Source organism: Vanessa cardui, chromosome 26 (genome assembly GCF_905220365.1).
Source record: "Vanessa cardui chromosome 26, ilVanCard2.1, whole genome shotgun sequence".
Taxonomy (NCBI): Eukaryota; Metazoa; Arthropoda; class Insecta; order Lepidoptera; family Nymphalidae; genus Vanessa; species Vanessa cardui.
The window spans coordinates 9,152,302-9,168,125 of record NC_061148.1 but is presented as its reverse complement, the minus strand read 5'-3'; the positions used below and the strand labels follow the sequence as shown (position 1 = coordinate 9,168,125).

The 15,824-nt window shown below is 43.7% G+C and overlaps 1 protein-coding gene across 5 annotated transcripts in view; it reads left to right on the top strand.

Annotated features, from left to right (window-relative positions):
- LOC124540742 (EH domain-binding protein 1) overlaps positions 1 to 15,482 on the top strand; it is a 32,119-nt gene extending 16,637 nt beyond the window's left edge. For 4 of the 5 annotated variants that reach the window (XM_047118439.1, XM_047118440.1, XM_047118436.1 and 1 more), the window contains 13 exons: positions 417 to 549; positions 1,251 to 1,380; positions 5,866 to 5,999; positions 6,313 to 6,432; positions 7,215 to 7,291; positions 7,793 to 7,878; positions 8,072 to 8,167; positions 8,949 to 9,034; positions 9,499 to 9,633; positions 12,403 to 12,488; positions 13,163 to 13,286; positions 14,443 to 14,507; positions 14,993 to 15,482. In XM_047118439.1, the coding sequence (XP_046974395.1) occupies positions 417 to 549; positions 1,251 to 1,380; positions 5,866 to 5,999; positions 6,313 to 6,432; positions 7,215 to 7,291; positions 7,793 to 7,878; positions 8,072 to 8,167; positions 8,949 to 9,034; positions 9,499 to 9,633; positions 12,403 to 12,488; positions 13,163 to 13,286; positions 14,443 to 14,507; positions 14,993 to 15,071 (1,351 nt within the window). In that variant the 3' untranslated portion in view covers positions 15,072 to 15,482. The remainder of the gene's footprint in view (positions 1 to 416; positions 550 to 1,250; positions 1,381 to 5,865; positions 6,000 to 6,312; positions 6,433 to 7,214; positions 7,292 to 7,792; positions 7,879 to 8,071; positions 8,168 to 8,948; positions 9,035 to 9,498; positions 9,634 to 12,402; positions 12,489 to 13,162; positions 13,287 to 14,442; positions 14,508 to 14,992) is intronic. The other variant, XM_047118441.1, reaches the window with a different exon arrangement.
- The last annotated feature ends 342 nt before the right edge of the window (positions 15,483 to 15,824 follow it).

Genomic DNA, 15,824 nt, shown 5'->3' with positions numbered 1-15,824 from the left:
TTTCGGGGAAGATAAATGAGGACTACACTGAAGTTTACAATCCAATTCTCTTCTTAAAAGTCTGTAGTAACAGTTATATGACCATAGTGAATGTTTAATAATTTTTTTTTTTTTTCAAAATTAAGTTATTTGTACTCTTTAATTCGTAATATATAGTTATTTCCTGTCGAACCTAAACAAACAACAAAATATCACAAATACATTTAACGTAGAAAGTAAGATCATTTATATATACTAGAAATAGAAAAGGACCCAAATTTGATCCTTGTGGAACACCCATTTATAGCATAGATTCAGAAGATTTTATTCTTTGGATTAATTATTATTATATATAGCTAATTATTAAGTGTACAATATTAGCCTAGTTAGGACTTAAAAATAAATATCTATGTTACCATCTATGGTATGATCGTCAGGTCTCAAGGATCGCAAGAGTCACCGGATAAGTCTCCCGCCATTAAGGAGGTTCGTGACATGCTGCTACAGTCCAAGAACCTGCTCGGAAAGATGCTGTCGCCGGCCAGGCCCACGACCAGGTGGTTCACGGAGGTAAGGATATATATATAATACCTAGTACCCACTGGATTTTTTTTTATGGTGTAGTTTGGCGGACGAGCATATGGGCCACCTGATGTTAAGTGGTCACCATCGCCCATAGACAATGACGCTGTAAGAAATATTAACTATTCCTTAAATCGTCAATGTGCCATCAACCTTGGGAACTAAGATGTTATGTCCCTTGTGCCTGTAGTTACACTGGCTCACTCACCCTTCAGACCGGAACACAACAATACTGAGTACTGTTATTTGGCGGTAGAATAACTGATGAGTGGGTGGTACCTACCTAGACGGGCTTGCACAAAGCCCTACCACCAAGTGAATGGATTTCATTTGTGTACCATTCATTTGCAACCCTTACTTTATTATACTAATCGAGATTTATCGTGAGGCATGTGAGCGAAAGAAAGAAATAAAATAGGGGCGTGTACTAATAGACACGTGTGAGAAGTTCTACTTATTCTGTTCTAAAAATGGTTTTAATTGCAGACGAAAAATTATTAGTATTTTTTTCACAACAAATAAGGTAAAGTCTGAAGTTGTCTATTTCGAGCGATTTGATATTCAATTGTCGGTCTAGCGATCGACTTAATCAAGTAGGAACTCAGTCACCTGTGCGCCCATCATATAAACCCCATCTTAATTTTTTCAATAAAACGTTGATTAATTAATATAATGTCTTGTCACTCCAGCCGATTCCAGCTCGACCTGAAAAGCTGATGACGCGCAAGGAGTTGACGGATCCGTTCGGCTCCGACGACGAGGATGAGTCGCCCCCGCTCAACATGAACGGCGGGACCGATGTCGGCAACGGAGCCGTAGGTGAGGGCTTTGTGGTCACTTAAATTGTCCACCGTGTCAAGGACACTTGTCGAATGAGATCACAATAGGCTATTTGACAATGCGAAAAATAAATTGTGAATTATTGTAATCAGTGTAGATTATTAGTTTAAAAATGGTTATTTACTAACGAAACTTGAAAATAATACTTAATTTATTCAAAAATCAATAAATAAAAATGCATTTTTTCAAACGTTTGTCACGTGACACAAAACGCTCCTGATTGGCCGGGCTTAGGATGAAGTCACTTTCTTGTAAACTTTGCTTTTTTACTATATGTACCACAGATTAAAATACAGCAAAGTGACGTCACCGACCCCATTGCAGCGCCATATTGTCCAAGTAGCGTTTTCGCGCGTTATTTAAATATGGAATTTTTAATATGATATTTTTCGGCAAATATGTACTAGATTTAAAAAAATCTACTTTTACTGGGTTTCTTAACCTCTACTAAATTATATAAAATGGATTTTAAAAACCAGTCAAATAGCCTATTAAAAGTAGGTTTTGTAGTAAGCACGATTGTGAGTAGTGATTATCCAACCTATATCTATGTCACAGTAAGATTACAAACATCGTTAGATTGCAATCTATGTCATGAGATTGTAAACTGTCGATATATGGTGAAATATGATTGCAAGTTTTCGTTATATTGTATATGTTTTTTTTTTATTTATTTATTAGATCACCAACAAAATACACACTAAAAACATTCCAAATACATGAATAAAAAATAAGACTAGTGGTATCTTTTTTTTTTTTATGGCATAGGTGGCAAACGAGCAGGAGGCTCACCTGATGGAAAGTGACTACCACCGCCCATGGACATGGACATCTGCAACACCAGGGGGCTTGCAGGTGCGTTGCCGGCCTTTGAGAAAGGAGTACGCTCTTTTCTTGAAGGTTCCCATGTCGTATCGGTTCGGAAAAACCGCCGGCGAAAGCTGGTTCCACAGAGTGGTTGTGCGAGGCAGAAAATGTCTAAGAAATCGCGCTGTTGTGGATTTTCGGACATCAAGATGGTGCGGGTGAAACTTAGAATTTTGACGAGATGTCCGAAGGTGAAATTCAGCAGCCGGGATTAATCCGAACAATTCCTCGGAACATTCCCCGTGAAAAATTCGGTAGAAGATGCAGAGTGATCCAACATCTCTACGCAAAGCCAAACCATCAAGGAGATCCGAAAGGGCTTGATCGTCGATAACTCGAGCCGCTCTACGTTGGATGCGGTCAAATGGAAGGAGCTGGTACTGGGGAGCACCCGCCCAGAGGTGAGAGCAGTACTCCATGTGAGGCCGAATTTGCGCCTTGTAAAGTTTTAGGCGATGGGCCGACGTGAAATACTGTCTCGCCTTGCTGAGCACACCGAGCTTCTTTGAAGCCAATTTGGCTTTGCCTTCCAATTGACCGCGGAACTGAACGAGGCTCGAAATATCAACGCCAAGTATTCCGATACTACCTGTAGCGGCTATCGGGATGTTCTCAAATCGTGGAGATACGACAAATGGTGTTTTTTTAGCGGTTAACGCGCAAACTTGCGTCTTTTTGGGGTTGAAATGGACTAAATTTAGCCGGCCCCAGTTCGAGACTTCATTTAACGAAGACTCGATTTCAGACACAAGTTTGTTCCGGTTTTCTTCGACGTTTTCCCGAGAAATATTAGCGCGGCCGGTGTATAAGGTGTCAACGGTACTGTCGTCTGCATAGCAATGAATGTTCCCAATTTGCAACAAGTCATTGATATGCAGAAGAAACAAAGTGGGCGATAGAACACAGCCTTGTGGAACACCAGCAATGACGAACTTTAAGTCGGAGCATGCACCGTCGACAACGACCTTGATGCTCCGATCTGCCAAAAAGCTGGTAATCCAATTGCATAATTTCCCGGGAAGCCCATAGGAAGGAAGCTTCGAAAGAAGCGCTTTGTGCCACACGCGATCGAAGGCCTTCGCTATGTCCAAGCTAGCTGCTAATGCCTCACCCTTGCTCTCAACTGCTTCAGCCCATCTATGAGTAAGGTAAACTAGAAGATCACCGGCCGACCGACCCCTACGGAAACCGTACTGGCGGTCGCTAATCAGCTGGTTCTCCTCTAGATACCGCAGGAGCTGGCAGTTTATAAGGGACTCCATTATCTTGGAGAGCAAGGAAGTGATGGCTATAGGCCTATAATTGGACGGATCTGAGCGGTTGCCTTTTTTAGGGATCGGATGCACCAAAGCAGTCTTCCAGGAGTTCGGGACGACGCCTAATGCGTAGGATTGCCGGAAAAGACGCGTTAAGACCGGTGCCAACTCGGGAGCACATGTCCGTAGCACGATTGGAGGGATGCCATCGGGTCCACTCGACTTGTGAATGTCCAAGGAAAGAAGTGCTTTCCGAACTGCACTTTGCCGAAATTTAACCTCCGGCATCGTCGTATCACATCGCGGGATTGATGGTGGTGACTTTCCTTGGTCATCCAGAGTCGAGTTCGACGCGAAGAGAGACCCTAAAAGATCGGCCTTCTCCTTCGCGGTATGGGCCAATGACTCACCGTCCCTGTGCAAAGATGGAAAAGAAGGCTGACAGAAATTCCCTAGGACAGCCTTAGCGAGAGACCAGAACGCACGTGTTCCTGATGGGAAGCGCACCAGTCTCTCGCCAATTCTGCCAATGTACTTCGACTTCGCCTCAGCTATCACGTTTTTGAAGGACCTGGAGGCAGAGTTATATTCCTTTCTGAATGTGCTGGTGTTTGTATCACGAGACGCCAATGCGTTAGCCCAGTCTTGGTAGCGTTCCCATTTTCGGCGTGAAGCCGTCTTACAGAGGCGACCAAACCAGGGCTGGGACTTGCCACCAATGGGCACCGCAGAATATGGAATGAAAAGTTCCATACCCTGAAGCACCACATCGGCGACAGAGTCAGCAACAACGCTCGGATCATCCATCGAGAAACAAACTCGCCCCCATGGGTAAGATGCAAAGAAGGACCGCATCCCATCCCAATCTGCTGACTTGTCACGCACGTTGTTGACGTTGTTGCCACACGCGACGACAGCCCGCGAAACGAGGTCGTGAGTATCGTGTAACTGGCAGTGTACTCCGGACGAGACAGTGGTCCGACGAGCCCAGAGGGGGATCGACGACAATCTTATAGCCGTCCGGATGCGAAGTCAGCAGAAGGTCCAACAGGGAAGGTGTATGATCCTCCACGTCCGGTATTCGTGTTGGCGAGGTGACCAGTTGTGTCAAATCATAAGCCAAAGCGAAGTCTAGGACAGATCTACCCGCATGATCAGTGGTGCGTGATCCAAGCCACTCTGTATGATGAGCATTGAAATCGCCCAGAATAATGATCTCTGCGGATGGAGTCTGCTGCAGCACGGAATCTGTAGCCAATTGGACGTGCTCAACCAGTCGGTCGGTTTCAGCATTACCGCTATGGGACCTATAAAGGCACGCGTAGATTCGCGGATGGTCGTCGCAGTCTACGCGCAGCCAGATAATTGATAGGTCCTGCCCTTCAAGGCTGCCGAGGCGTCGAGAGCGAAAGCATCTCTGACGTAAACGCACACCCCAGCTCGTGGCACAAAAGTATGCTCCAATTTGTACCCGGGGTAAGAGAGAAAAGACGTATCGGTAGGAGAAGATATCTGGGTCTCGGTAAGAAAGACCAAGGCCGGCTTCGCCGTCTCAAGGTGAAAGTGAACGGCATTCAAGTTGGAGTTGAGTCCCCTTATGTTGCAGAAGTCCACAGCGAGTGTGGTAGGGGTTGCCTTATGATGCCTGCTCCGCTTGCCCCGAACAGTGGCGAGCGCAAAATTGCCCCCCCCAGAATTCGGAGGGCAGCCTGGGCATCTCTGCTCAGGCGGTGTACGTCCTGAGCATGGATGCCCAGAGAGGGATTCTCCACCGCAGTCGCTGATGGTACCCTCCTGGGGTAATGTCACCAAATTCTGCACAACCATGTTTTGGGGGGAGAGGGATCGGGCCTCCGGAACTCTCACTTACCGGACAAAACGCGGTAGCATAGCTACCACTTCACGCCGATTTTAAGTGAGAGAGTGGTACTTCCCCGGGCGTGCCGGCCCATTCGACTGCAACCGAGAGGTATGCAGTGTGGCACTACCACTTTAATCTTGCTTAAAGGTGATAACAGCATGCTCAAAATTAAAGTTAAACGACAACAAACAGAAGGTAAAAAAAGCTGATTAAAGACTATTTACATAACAACAATAAATTAAAATAAAGATAACATAAGTAAACTATCTAAACTAAACAATTTTGAGTATTTACAATTAATATTTTATTTTTAATTTTTTTCATTTTACCGAAAATATCTAAATCTTTGTCTCCGCTTATTGAGTTATAGGCTCTCATAATTCTATTGAGAGGGGAGTAATGACCCAAATTAGGTTTAGGTTTAGATTTATTTATATTGTATATGTTTTATTACTAACTAATAATTAATGTATACAACAGTCAACCAAGAACAGAAGCCGCAGATCGAACCCGCCCCGACAGACCCGCTGACCAGCTTAACCTCGGAGACGACCGTCGCCAACGGTGGCACCACCGACGCGCAGAAAGCCGCCGAGCTACCCAAACCCACCCCGGTGAGTCGAAAGTGAGGGCGTGCGTGTGGCTTTGTGTTACTAGTGATGTTTTTGAGTTAGTGTGAGCGGGAGTAGGGGGGGGGGGAGATTTGACTTTTGAGTTTGTGTCATATTTAAGCAAAACATATCCCATTTAAAAATAATTTTGAAGATATCGTCACAGTTCTGTAGTTGTCAGTAACAAACCCAGTCCCCAGTCATTCACTCAGCCAGAGCCTCACTCATCTCAGTACTCATGAATGCTAACTAAGTGTGCGCTAAGCGCGGCCCGGGCGCCGCGACTAACGCTTGTGTGCGTGTGCTTTGCGAGCAGCAGCTGCTGTCGCGGCACGACGAGCTGAAGGAGCGCGCGCGCCAGCTGCTGGGCGCCGCGCGACGGGACGCGCGCGAGCGGGATGCGCGCGAGCGGGACGCGCCGCCCAGCCCCGCGCAGGTACGCCCCGCCTCGCCATGCGCCCCGCACACCCGCCGCGTACTCATTTGCTTGCGCTTTCCATTTTTGTTTTTTTTTTTTGTTTTCAACCATTAAAATTTGAATATACTTGCTATCTGTACGTGTTCTATCTGATTCGAGAGCTCCGACGAAAGTAACCGTTAATTTGATAGAACCGGTGTCATGATTGCATTCAACTATATAAATAAATGAGACATCAAATACATTACTCTGATCCCAATGTAAGTAGATAAAGCACGACGGTGAAGAAGTAACGACGGTGCCACAAACACCCAGACCCAAGATAACATAGAAAACTAATGATAATCTACATTGACTCGGCCGAGAATCGAACCCAGGACCTCGGAGTGGCGTACCCATGAAAACCGGCGTACACACCACTCGACCACGGAGGTCGTCAAGGTCGTCAATGTATAAATGCTAACAGCTGTACAACTGAACTGAATCGATGTGATTTATAATAAGAGAGCATACGGTATGACGGTATGGAGACAAAATAGTTTAGGATCAGACTGGATTTTCGTAACATACTGTTCTTAATTCAGTTCTGGTAATATACGATAGATACCACCTCACAATGGATAGATACACTGCCTAAGAATTAACGTGCAATTTAATTTAGTAGCACTACTTGACTTTAAAAGGAGTACCGTTTATTCACATGCAATTTAAAAAGTTGAGCACTCGCGCGCCACACGGGGCCCTCAGGCCCCCTGGGGCTCCGTGTGGCGCGGGCAGTGTGTGACGTGCGCGTGTGACAGGCGGAGGAGGAGCGGCAAGCCACGCTGCGCGAGCGCGCACGCAGACTCATCGCAGACGCGCGCGCCGGACTCGTCAGGTGAGCGCGCCCAGTGGTCTATTATTATAGAGACCTCATTTTATCTTAAGTAAAAGAACCTTTGCTTTTAATATATTGTTGGCATAAACAAGCAACATCAGCGTCAAGTCACACAACCTCCGTTTAAAAAAAAAAAAAGGCGGGAGATTCGTAGTTGACACATTGAGAATTGCAATTATAATTATTACGGTGTAATGTGATTATTGATGGTTATTTGTGTTGTAGACTAAATGTTTTTCTTTTGTGGTAGATTGATTGTTATTATAAATTAAAGATAATTGTTTTAGAGGTTAACCTACTTCCTACTTCTGGTTCTAAAAATATATATTATATATATGGATATTTTGTGATTTATCTAATGCGTTTTAAACGCACAGTCATCATGCACCAATCACAGGGCATCTAGTGTTGCTGCAATTGATTTAATTTAACTAGTACCATGTAATGATGTCCTAAATTATATAAATGAGTTCCCTAAAGCCCTCCCTCGGTGTCCCGCAGCCCCACGTCGCCGCTGTCGCCGTCCCGCACGCGCGGCACGCTGGAGATCATCAGCAAGCAGTCCGTCATGGACGAGTTGGCTGCGGGTACGTACCTACCTGCTTCTAATCTTTACATATTTAAGACTTTGTGTAAGTCTACATAATCTATCTCCAAACAGCCATGTATAGCGTAAAAAGCACCGCCATTAGCATCTAAATTGATAATTATTTATCTAAATTATAAATATATGTCTTGAAATTTCAATAAAGTTGGCAATGAAAATTCTAACGTTTTCAGCTGGTGTAGAGCAATTGGAAGGTTTGGTTTCGAGACCGGAGTCAATGCCTTCGAGTCCCGGCTCCAGGAAGAGTGCTCCCAGTCCAGATAGATCAGGTGAATATTTTTCTTTAAAAATGTGTTCGTGTGAAAAATATATATATATTTTAAATCAAAGGGTTCATTCATTTCATTCTAAAGATGTATATAAAGAATGTGGGATCGAGCGCTATCCGTTTAAATCAAATTCGCGTACAGTTTTGCATATTAAAACGTACAAAGTGTGTTTAATTGAGACCGGAGATTAATCGGATAATGCAGGGATATTTTTTGATTTATCCAAAGCCTTTGATTGTGTGCAACACGAAACTTTGGTCAGGAAGCTATGTCATTGTGGTGTTAGCAATACTGCTCTCAATCTTCTGATTTCGTATCTGAGAAATCGGATTCTGATAATGTTAAGAGAGAAAGGTCAGCCGAAGCCCCAGTTACCGTAGGAGTCACCTAAGGAACTATTCTTGGTCCATTTCTCTTATTCCATTTATATAAACAAAACATCATATTTTTTCGTTTGCTGATGATACTTCTTATTTTCTTCTTCTTATTATCTTATTTTTATTAATGATTCCGCCTATATTGATACCATATTGGTCCTGTAGATTCTAGGTCCTATTCATGCAATTAAAGTTAAATATGACACTTAAAAAAAACCCGAATGAGTTTCTTTTGCCGGTTCTTCTCAGGTCCTATATTTCAGAGGCGGTGGTAGAATTACGGCAGTCAGACGCTTGTTATTTGAATAACGATTTTTGACTTTGACTTAATTAACCTAACCTAACTTAAATTAAATTCGGAGTTACGTTATGAGTTGAATGTAATGGCTCCTCGTCTTCCACAGAGCGCGCGAGTTCCGAGAGTCGCTCACCAACCGCGTCGCCGCTGGCCGAGCGACTGTCTCCCGACGTCGACGTCGACCCGGAACACGTCAGTACACGCACTCTATTTACACATTCGCTCTTTACGACGTCCCTTTGTCAATTGTTAAATTAAACCAATGAAATTATAATTTTTTTTTTAATTTTCAGCTCAGATGCTTGATAATAAGAATATAGAATATATTCGTGATGTGCAATCAAGTAGAATATTGTAAATATGAACTAATCTGATTTACTACACATCACACTTGTTTTCGTTAGGAGTTAAATGTGATAAATTGTTTCACAGTAAAAGATAAAGAAAATTTTAAAGAGGCGTTTGATAGTTTTAATCATGAGCTATTGTGTCTCAAATTGTCGACTTTTGAAAAAATGGGAATTTCCTATCTCGGGTAGAATTATATTCAGTTCCAAGTTGAAAGTGCTTACAACTAGGAACAGAATATAATAAAAAAGTAACTAGTAGTAAAATCAGGTAGGAGTGCCTCAAGGATCGCTTGTGTCCTCCCACAGGCGCAGCCGGAGTCGGGCTCGTACCTGTCGGGCGAGCTGGCGGCGCTGGAGCGCGAGCAGAGCGCCGTGGACGAGCGCGCCGCCGCGCTCGAGAAGCAGCTGCGCCGCGTCATGGACGCCGCCGACGACACCGAGGTACGTGGCACGCCTCGTGTTAGGGCTCCACCCGGCTCTGTGTTACACCTCGCGCTAGGGCTCCACGCGTCTCTGTCACACCTCGCGTTAGGGCTCCACGCGTCTCTGTCACACCTCGCGTTAGGGCTCCACGCGTCTCTGTCACACCTCGCGTTAGGGCTCCACGCGTCTCTGTCACACCTCGCGTTAGGGCTCCACGCGTCTCTGTGACACACCTCGCGTTAGGGCTCCACGCGTCTCTGTCACACCTCGCGTTAGGGCTCCACGCGTCTCTGTGACACACCTCGCGTTAGGGCTCCACGCGTCTCTGTCACACCTCGCGTTAGGGCTCCACGCGTCTCTGTCACACCTCGCGTTAGGGCTCCACGCGTCTCTGTGTCACACCTCGCGTTAGGGCTCCACGCGTCTCTGTCACACCTCGCGTTAGGGCTCCACGCGTCTCTGTGTCACACCTCGCGTTAGGGCTCCACGCGTCTCTGTCACACCTCGCGTTAGGGCTCCACGCGTCTCTGTGTCACACCTCGCGTTAGGGCTCCACGCGTCTCTGTCACACCTCGCGTTAGGGCTCCACGCGTCTCTGTCTCACACCTCGCGTTAGGGCTCCACGCGTCTCTGTCACACCTCGCGTTAGGGCTCCACGCGTCTCTGTCACACCTCGCGTTAGGGCTCCACGCGTCTCTGTGTCACACCTCGCGTTAGGGCTCCACGCGTCTCTGTGTCACACCTCGCGTTAGGGCTCCACGCGTCTCTGTCACACCTCGCGTTAGGGCTCCACGCGTCTCTGTCACACCTCGCGTTAGGGCTCCACGCGTCTCTGTGTCACACCTCGCGTTAGGGCTCCACGCGTCTCTGTCTCACACCTCGCGTTAGGGCTCCACGCGTCTCTGTCACACCTCGCGTTAGGGCTCCACGCGTCTCTGTCACACCTCGCGTTAGGGCTCAACGCGTCTCTGTCACACCTCGCGTTAGGGCTCCACGCGTCTCTGTCACACTCGCGTTAGGGCTCCACGCGTCTCTGTCACACCTCGCGTTAGGGCTCCACGTGTCTCTGTCACACCTCGCGTTAGGGCTCCACGCGTCTCTGTCACACCTCGCGTTAGGGCTCCACGCGTCTCTGTCACACCTCGCGTTAGGGCTCCACGCGTCTCTGTCACACCTCGCGTTAGGGCTCCACGCGTCTCTGTCACACCTCGCGTTAGGGCTCCACGCGTCTCTGTCACACCTCGCGTTAGGGCTCCACGCGTCTCTGTCACACCTCGCGTTAGGGCTCCACCCGCCTCTGTGTCACACCTCGCGTTAGGGCTCCACGCGTCTCTGTCACACCTCGCGTTAGGGCTCCACGCGTCTCTGTCACACCTCGCGTTAGGGCTCCACGCGTCTCTGTCACACCTCGCGTTAGGGCTCCACGCGTCTCTGTGTCACACCTCGCGTTAGGGCTCCACGCGTCTCTGTCACACCTCGCGTTAAGGCTCCACGCGTCTCTGTCACACCTCGCGTTAGGGCTCCACGCGTCTCTGTCACACCTCGCGTTAGGGCTCCACGCGTCTCTGTCACACCTCGCGTTAGGGCTCCACGCGTCTCTGTGTCACACCTCGCGTTAGGGCTCCACGCGTCTCTGTCTCACACCTCGCGTTAGGGCTCCACGCGTCTCTGTCACACCTCGCGTTAGGGCTCCACCCGCCTCTGTGTCACACCTCGCGTTAGGGCTCCACCCGTCTCTGTCACACCTCGCGTTAGGGCTCCGTCCGTCTTTCTGTCACAACTCCGAAGTCGGCGATACCCAAACAAACTTATTGTTTTTAACAAATTACACCTCACTGCATACTTAAAAAAATCAATAAACGTCAATCCTCTCATTATTAAGCCCGTCCCGTGTATCCCATTTAATTAATTATTATTGTGTAACTATTGCCTTGATTGTTTGGATATAGAATCTGAAACATTTTAACCGACATAACCAATCCATAAATATAATTTATGAACATTCAGCGAAAGTCATGTGTATAAAAACGTTGGCTTAAAACAATTTTAACACTAACAATATTTTTATTAATAGGTGAAAAAATCACACCTTTTCTTCGCATGTTTTCGAGCTCCCTGTAACCCGGTACCCTTGAACCTTTCCTTGTAGAATTACATCCTGTATAGTCCTTTCCAACGGCAGGAGCAGTAAAGATAAATAAACAACTTTGACCTTGAATTGATTTGTCGTCATTAGTCGAGACTAAATCTATAGTATTGGAATTCGTGACGTATTTTCAATGTGGTCAAAGGTGTTGTTATCTTATAAATGAAGTAAATTGTAATGTAGTTAAATGTTGTATTATAAATAAATATATATTAATCACAAGCTGTTAGTATATTGTATGGAATATATCAGTCTAGAGTATGTTTACATTTACTCCTGCCGTTGAAATAAACATATTATGTAACAATATATATATATTCACTGTTATGCAGTCTTAGCTGTTAGTTTATAATTGATAATTCATAGAGTAAATTATTTTTTTCGTTTATTACGATTTATTAGTATGTTGTCTTCTTAATAGCGTTCGTCCATAGACAATAGCTCTGTAGGTAATGTAAATTTTAGCAGCTTCGATGATCAAGTAATTTAGTGTGTCACGTTCCTCATGTCTGTACACTGGCTCACTTATCACAGCTTAATGAGACCAGTCTAACATTTGAATTAATCTTTATATAATTTTGAAACAAGAACATTAAATTCATGAATGTGAATGTATGTATTGAATGTGTCGTTGTTGTCAGGAGGAGGACCGATTGATGTCGCAGTGGTTCAACCTCGTCAACAAGAAGAATGCGCTGCTGAGGCGGCAGATGCAGCTTAATATACTGTAAGTATGACAAGCACAGGAAACAAGTATACTATTATTATTTTATTTATCTACTAGCTGAGACCGCGACGCGTTTGAATTTAACAAAAAAAAAAATGAATATCTATTGTAGTCTTTAGTTATTTCTTATTATATCAGTTGTCTGGCAGTGAAAGTCTCGTCAAAATCGGTCCAGCCGTTCCAGAGGTTAGCCAGAACAAACAAACAGGCAGACTGACGAAAATTGGAAAAAAATAATCTTTGGTATTTGTACCGTATATACATACATATGCATTGAGTAAAAAAGGGCTATTTTGATATTATAAACGGATACTTCAATTTTGTTATATGTATAGATTATTATAAAACTAGGATGGTATGTCCTTTCTTACTTGGTTCGTAAATGGTACTTACCCAGACTATTGCAGAAAGACCAACCAGCAAGTTTTATGAATATCTATTTGAGAAATAAATATAAATTACTACTCATGAAAAAGTCAAAGCAGAAATACTTCTTTACTATTTTTGCAGGCCAAATAGTTATATTATAGCACTATAAACAGTTAAAATTATTATTTACTTCTAGTAATTTGGAACGGGTGTTTAGAGTCAAAGAGCAACCGACAGACAAAACTTTTCCTTTGCATTTATAATACGAGAGTGTAAATAAAGTGTGTGTGTGTGTGCGTGTGCAGCGAGCAGGAGGAGGACCTGAGCCGGCGCTGCGAGCTGCTGGCGCGCGAGCTGCGACTGTCGCTCGGCGTCGACGAGTGGCGCAAGACGCCCGGCCAGAAGCGCCGCGAGCGTCTGCTGCTGCAGGTCAGACAGGCCTTGCTAATGGTTCCATGCCTTTAGCAGAAAGACTTGAACTCAACATACCTTAGAGTTACATACCTTAAGGCGCATTTTCATTGGTCGATAAGTCGGTAGTTAGCCCGATTGCGGGGAGTACCCGCATGCGAGCTAACAACCAATGAAATCCACTGGTCGATAGCTCGGTCGATTAAACGTGTGCGGGTGATATCCGCATTCGGGATAACGACCAATGAAACTAGTCAGTCGATAACTCGGTCGATACAAAGCATGCGGTGACTCGCCTCCGTTCATTCATTTATTAGACGTCATCAATACTACGCGCATTATTTATATTATTAACGCTGTTTATTTACGCATTAAATAATGTGTCTTTTTTTTCAATTCTTTTTTCTACCTTTCTCAATAAAACGTCAAATAAGTTTTTAGGTATTCTAAAAAAATTATCATGATTTTCTACATCACATTCCAATGCCGGATTCAATTTCGCACACAACGTATTAGAAGCACCGTGCATCTTTCTACTTTTAAGTAAATTTCGCATCCAAAATCTCTTTTTCTTTTTCTTCAAAGAAGTTATTAATTTCTTTTTTAATACACCGCAAACAGCCAAAATTGCTCCACAAAGCAATAATTGTTGATCCATGGCGAATACGTCTACTTATCTCAAAACCCACTGCCAAAATTGTAGGTATCTAATTCTCTCGCACTTCAAATGCGGGCTCTAACGACCAGTGAAAATGGCTCCCCGCATGCGGGCCTTACCGCATGCGTTATAGAAATAACACGCACCCCGTATGCGGGCTCTGACGACCAGTGAAAACGATAAACTCGGTGCGGGAGATTTCTGTAACGCATGCCATAACATGCGTTACAGAAATCTCCCGCACCCCGAATGCGGGCCTTATCGACCAATTAAAATGCGCCCTTAGAGTTACATACTCCGTGCGAGTATCTAAAACGTTCAATGAACTATGACCCCTAAACAGTTCATGTTTAAAATTGAATATGTATTCATATCACTATTCTTCCAAAGTAGCGATAGCAACTTGCCGACATTCAAGGCGTCGGTTCAAAAAACACAAATTATTTTTGATATCTACCAAAACGTACGTTATCATTCAAGGTTATGTAATATTTAATACATTTTGATATTTATCAGGAGCTGCTGTCGGCCGTCAACGAAAGAGATAGACTCGTTCAAGAAATGGACGAACAAGAAAAGGCGTAAGTATAACATGACTATTATTTAATACATACTAATAGCTAAACAATGAAACATTATTAAGTTTATTATTTTTAATAGAAAGTTTTGTAACACGGGCTGCATTACAAAACTTTGATTTAATTCTTAAAGACTTATTTAGACTGTTCGCATTTTTTCTTCTGACCGTAACGAGTGTGATAAAGATATAAATAGTGCCCAAATGGTATATCATTAGTTTGGCGGCTATTTTCTTTGATAGCCATGGGTTGTGTTCTACCACCGGTTTGGAATATGGATTCTATCGAGCGGAATCAACATGAAAATCCGTTCTCACACTTTTCCAACATTTTAAAAATACATTAACCTGAATGAAATAATAATTTCTGCCTGAAGATTAACAAGTGCTTCACACTTTTCTTATCTTTATAATCTTGCTGTATGTATGTATCAATAATATTTAACAAAGTAAAATTGATTTAACTAAAAATATTTTTATGTTTTACAGGATAGCGGAGGATGACGAAATCCAGCGTAACTTATCAAACGTCGAGATACAAAGGAAAAACAACTGTATACTGCAGTGAATAAGGACTGATTTACTTCACAGCGCTTAACACAGCTTGAACATTACAAATACTACGTAACTAGAGCGTCACGTAACATCGGCTGATGGTCCATTAGGTCTTAAAACTATATTTTCATATCATTCTATGTGTTTTGTCTCTCTCGCACACCTATTAAAGAGTGAGACGGCATGCGTTTTTTAAATAATTGCGATTTTTAATCTATAACATAACGGCCTTACTGTTGTAAGACAGAAAATACTCATAATATTGTTTCCTATAATAATATTTAAATACTTAAGACTTAGGAATACGGAATAATCCCAGTCGTTCTAACACGGTCCTTATGCTATACGACATATAGTTGAAATTCGAATAAGGTGTAATGTTGGCTTCTAGTACAAGTAACGTTGGCTCCAAATGGAGATCAATTTAAAAAAAAAGTCACGTAAAATTATTCAATTTAATTTCAAATTTATTTATTAATTTATTGTCTGGTTTGATGATATGAGGCTAGAAAAAAATGTATTGTAATGAAATGTGATAACTACATTTTTTAAATAAAAAAAATGTTCGATAATATTACTATTGCCACGTGGATACAACTGACGCGAGCTTTTTTTAGTATTTTTTTGTTACTCACCAAAGATTCCCCCACAAATTTACCCCACTTGTCAAATTCTATTATTTACTACTAGTACTAACATCTAAAGTGTTCAATGAATTATTGATATATATATGATAGCTGTATTACATAAGACTTTTACTTTTCAT